The 4,760-nt window shown below is 56.2% G+C and overlaps 1 protein-coding gene across 1 annotated transcript in view; it reads left to right on the top strand.

The window, feature by feature from the left end:
* Positions 1 to 1,908: 1,908 nt before the first annotated feature.
* EAH_00040000 (hypothetical protein, conserved) overlaps positions 1,909 to 4,760 on the top strand; it is a gene marked incomplete at both ends in the record, with an annotated part of 11,784 nt that continues 8,932 nt past the window's right edge. Inside the window, 2 exons of the mRNA XM_013391889.1 lie at positions 1,909 to 2,083; positions 2,310 to 4,760. The exon at positions 2,310 to 4,760 is cut by the window's right edge and continues 3,629 nt beyond it. Coding sequence (XP_013247343.1) covers positions 1,909 to 2,083; positions 2,310 to 4,760 — 2,626 coding nt within the window. The remainder of the gene's footprint in view (positions 2,084 to 2,309) is intronic.

Below are 4,760 nucleotides of genomic sequence, written 5' to 3'. Positions count from 1 at the left end.
ATGTATGTATGCATGTATGTATGTATGTATGTATGTATGTATGTATGTATGTATGTATGTATGTATGTATGTATATTTATATGCATGTGTGTGTGTCTGCCTCTAAGCACTGCAGCAGATCCCCCTGCGGGCGAGTACAGGGCTTAGGGGTAGTGCTTAGAGGGGAGAGCATTAAGATTGCTCAGGGGCTCCGAGGCAGCAACATAACGAGCAACAAGTACGAATGTGATGAAGATAAAGAACAACCCAAGACAGCAAAAGAAACAAAGTTTAGAGGGAAAGGCAGATGTAGCAGATGATGATGATGATGATGATGATGACTTTCTATCTGAGGCTGGGAGACATATGAAGCCTTACTTAGTCTTTCTAAAGCAATCTATAAGCAATCAGCAGCATAACAATTGTCTACAATGATTGCGCATGCAGCGAAAATGTTGTAGGGCTGCTCAAACATATGAACGCACCGCCTTGCAGCACTGATGTAGTGGTAAGGAGATGTGCTGCAGCTGAGGCTTACGGCGATAGAACTCTCTGTCTATTAGAAAGCCCCAGGCCTTTAAACGGCTGGGCCCTCAGCGTCTGGGATCGGGAGTAGAGGCTATCCGCTGCTTGTGGGGTGCTCGAACAACAAATCATTTACTGCACTTGCAACTTACTCTTCTTTGAGTAGCAGTTAAATAAAAAGATAAAAGAAAGAAGACAAAAAGCAAAGGCACTATACTGGGGCAGTACTGACACTGAGATACGAAGAAAAGAAGAAAAATATTCTATAGGGCGTTCATCAGTATATACACTTCATATATTCGGGAGAAGACCCCACAGCTTATAGGGGAGAGGCTTGCTGCTAAGGCAAATTAACGCGTCCAGGGTCTGTTGGGTCGCGTGAGCTGCAGCAGCAGCTGCAGCAGCAGCTGCAGCAGCAGATGCTGATGGGTGGTAGCTCGCCAATGGCGTTGCTGCTGCCGTTGCTTCAGGGGTTGTTGCTGAAGCGGCTGAAGCTGCATGTCGCTTCTGCTGCTGCAGCGGCAACTGCAGCAAAGCGGAGGCAGCTGCCAGACGTTCTGTGCATGCAGCAGGGGGAAACAGCTTCCTCTCCTCAATCTCTAGGGACAGAGCAACAACAGACAGATATATATATATATATATATGCCTGTTGACATGAAGGAGACACCTGTAATGTGGGGCCCTCATTGGGCCCGTAGGGGCCCCTTATGGTTGTGGGTTAGGCCTAAGGGGCCCTCCCTTCCTATGAATAGCTGAGATCTCCTTTAGGGTTTGGGGGGGCCCCGAGAGCCTCGAGGGGCCCCCCGGCGTCGATGAGCTGCGTCTATTACTGTTGTTAGCCTGCTGATATGAATGAGAATTTATTTATAATATTAAAATATGCAGTTTTATTTGCTTTTAATGGTATATTTACCCGCGCATTCGTCAGATGAGCTGCACATACACCTGAGTGACCTTCAGCAGGGAGAGCGCAAAGCACTCAGTGCAGCAGCAGCAGCAGCAGCAGCAGCAGCCCCGGCCTTCCTCCCCAAATAAATTGCACAAGACTATTAATTGTTATAACGATAAACAACAATATAATATATATTTCAGTGCATGCGCAGCCACACGAAGACCAGCAGACACCCGGGGGGCCCCCTTGTCGTTCATTGGGGGCCCCCCATTGTCTTAAAGCTGTCCTAGGTGTTAGCATAAGCATCTCCCCAAGGTGAAGGCCTGTTGTTGCTGCAGCTGCAGCAGCAGCAGCTGCTGCTGTTGCTGCTGCTGAGAAGCCAGGCCCCTGGCTGGTGACGGCTGCCGCCAGGGGAGGTAAGCTGCAGCAGAATCAGCAGCAGCAGCTGCTGTTGCTGCTGCTGCTGGTGCTGCTGCAGCTGCCGCATTCTGCCTCAAGACACCACACATTCAATGGGAGTGGAAGAGAAGAAACGACAGCAACAGTCGTTAAAGGGAGTCTGCAAGGGGGGCCCCCCGGGGGCCCCTTCTTTGCTGCGCAGCAGCAACGAAACTAGCAGCAGAAGCAGCAGCAGCAGCAGACGCAGCAGCAGCAGCAGCAGCAACAGAGCCAGAAGCAGATGGGATGGTGAAGGCTCTTGAAGGGCCCCCTGATATGGGGCCCCCCCCCCATTTACTGAACGAACCCCCGAAGAAAAAATGCAGAGTCGCGCTGCATGCACAAAGTGCTGCTTCTTCTTGCGTTGGGGCTGCCACTACTACACCTGGTGGCTGCTGCTGCAGCAGCAGCTGCAGCAGCAGCAGCTGCAGCAGCAGTAGCTGCTGCAGTTGCTGCGGCAGTTCCTTGAATCCAGCACCAGCACTCGCACCGGCATTACCCGCAGCAACAGCAGCAACAGCAGCAGCAGCAACAACACCAACAGCAGCAGCAGCAACAACAACACCAACAGCAGCAGCAGCAGCAGCAGCAGCAGCACTGCTGCCAGTTACTTGTGTCTCTTTGGAAGGCCTCTCCGATTCCATGCACAAAGATGTCTTGGTGTACGTACACCGAGTGCTGCTTGCTGCTGCTGCTGCAGCGCAGCAGCAGCTGGGCTTAAAAGGAGTTGAGGGGGGCCCCCTCTTATTTTCTCGTTGGAGACAGCTTCATGAGGGGCCCCCCCAAGACCAGGTAGCCCATAGCAGGAAGAGCTGCGCTGTTGCAGCCCCTGCTGCTGCTGCTGCTGTTACTGCAGCAGCAAAACTCCTGAGGGATATTCGTGCTGCGGTGTCTGCACAGTCGACTGCCGCTACTGCTGCTGAGCAGGGAGACATTCAAAGGAGCCCAAGCCCCGCTGCAGCTGCTGCATCAGCTGCTGCTGCTGCTGTTGATGGCGGCGACGCTGCTGCTGAAAGGAGACAACGGAACAGCTCTGTGCTGCTGCAGCAAATATGTGCTGCGCTGCTGCTGCTGGGAGCCGAACGCCTCTCAAAGCCGCAGCTGCCATACCACGTTACCCCAGCTCCTGTTGCTGCTGCTGCTGCTGCTGCTGCTGCTGTTGCTGCTGGTTTTCCCGTCATAGGGGTGGAGGAGCTGCTGCAGCAAGCAGGAAGGACGGGGCTACCTTGGCTACGCGACAGCAGCAGCAGCAGCAGCAGCAGGGCCGTGCTGGTGGGCTGTCTGCTGCTGGTCCCCAACGAAGGCGGCGGTTTGTTGCTGTTTGCTGATGCTGCTGCCCTCACTGGCTATTCTACAGCAACCCAGCAGCAGCAGCAGCAGCAGCGGCAGCGGAGACAGCGTGTCCCTGTTGCAGTTGCATGCACTGTGTGGGGTTCCTTCAGCAGCAGCGCTTTCTTGTCTCTCCAATTGGTTAGAGAGAGGGGCCCCCAAGCCTCTGTGGGGCCCGGGGCCCCCAGCAGCAGCAGCAGCAGGGGCCCCAGCGGCAGTACTATTTGTGGGCGTTTAATCTCAGCAGGGGCCCCTGGGGGCCCCTGTCTCCTCGCCTTTAGGCAGTGGAGATTATTGCCAGCAGCAGATTGCTGCAGCAAGACCAGGGGGGCCCCCAAGAAGCCCAGGTCCAGCAGGGGCCCCCAAAAGCTGTTGCTGCAGCAGGGAGCTGCTGCAGCAGCTGCCACACCAACCGGTTTAAGAGCAGAAGGTGAAATGCCTCCTGCTGCTGTCGGCCCAGGCAGGGGACCCCTAGGGGCTCAGCAGCAGCTGTTGGGGCACCCAGAGGCTGTGGGGCCCCCAATGGTGGAGGGGCCCCCTGGGTTTGAACGCTGGGGGGACAGACAAGGAGAGACAGAAAGAGATAGAGACAAAAAGGAGACAGTGAGATTGCACGTCGCTCCCGGGTGTCTGGGCTTGGTTGCTGCTTCCGCTGTCCTACTGCCGCTGCAGCAGCAACAACTTGCTGCTGCCCCACCGCTGCAGCAAACCCCTGAGGCACCTGCAGCAGCAGCAACAACAACAGCAACACCAATTCCACTCGCGAGCTGCGAACCAATAACATCTGCTGCTTCTGCTGCTGATGCTGCTGATACAGCCCATGGGAGTCCAGCAGCAGCACGAACATCGCGAGCAACACAACAAGCAGCAGCGGCAGCACCGTTAGCTTCTGCAGCAGCAGCAGCAACGGCAGCAGCTTGCCGCGCGGAGGCCTCAAGCCCCCAACTGCAGCACGCGCCCATAATGAGGGGCCCCTCAGTGGGGCCCCACAGCATCACTGAAGTGGAGGCCCCTCACCTGGGTGGGGCCCCACAAGGGGGGCCCCCAGCAACAGAAGAGCAAAGGGGGGCCCCCTATTGGGTTTCCTTGCAGCCATCTGCTCGCTGTTTGACTCCAACTGATGGAGAGGAAGCAGCAACACAGCCACTAGCAGCACCGGTAGCAGATGCAGCAGAAGCAGCAGCCTCGGGAGAAGCAGCAGCAGCAGCAGCAGCAGCAGTGGAAGCAGCAACAAGTGCGCATCCAAACACGTACAGCGCTGCACAGCAGCAACAGCAGCAGCAGAATTTTGTCTGCGCTGCAGCAGGCTGTAGGGGCCCCGAAGGTGCTGAGGGGCCCCCTGTATTTGCTGGCAGGAGACGGTTTGCGGTGTACGGCCTCGTGGTGTCTGTCTCCCCCATTTTATGTTCGTCAAAGGGGACAGGTGCTGCTGAAGCTCTCTGTGTGGCTCGCCTCGCGGGGCCCCTCTTTCAGGGCCCCCTAGAGCAGCAGCAGCAGCAGCAGCAGCAACAGCAGCAGCAGCAGCAGCAGCAGCAGCTAGACTCGGAGTGGGCGCCCATCCCTCAGGTATTCCGGCGGATGCGCTGCAGTCCTTCAT

This window comes from Eimeria acervulina, genomic scaffold (genome assembly GCF_000499425.1).
Source record: "Eimeria acervulina Houghton genomic scaffold, Eah_scaff480, whole genome shotgun sequence".
Classification (NCBI taxonomy): Eukaryota; Apicomplexa; class Conoidasida; order Eucoccidiorida; family Eimeriidae; genus Eimeria; species Eimeria acervulina.
Note: the sequence above shows the minus strand (reverse complement) of the source record. Positions and strands in the feature narration are given on the sequence as shown.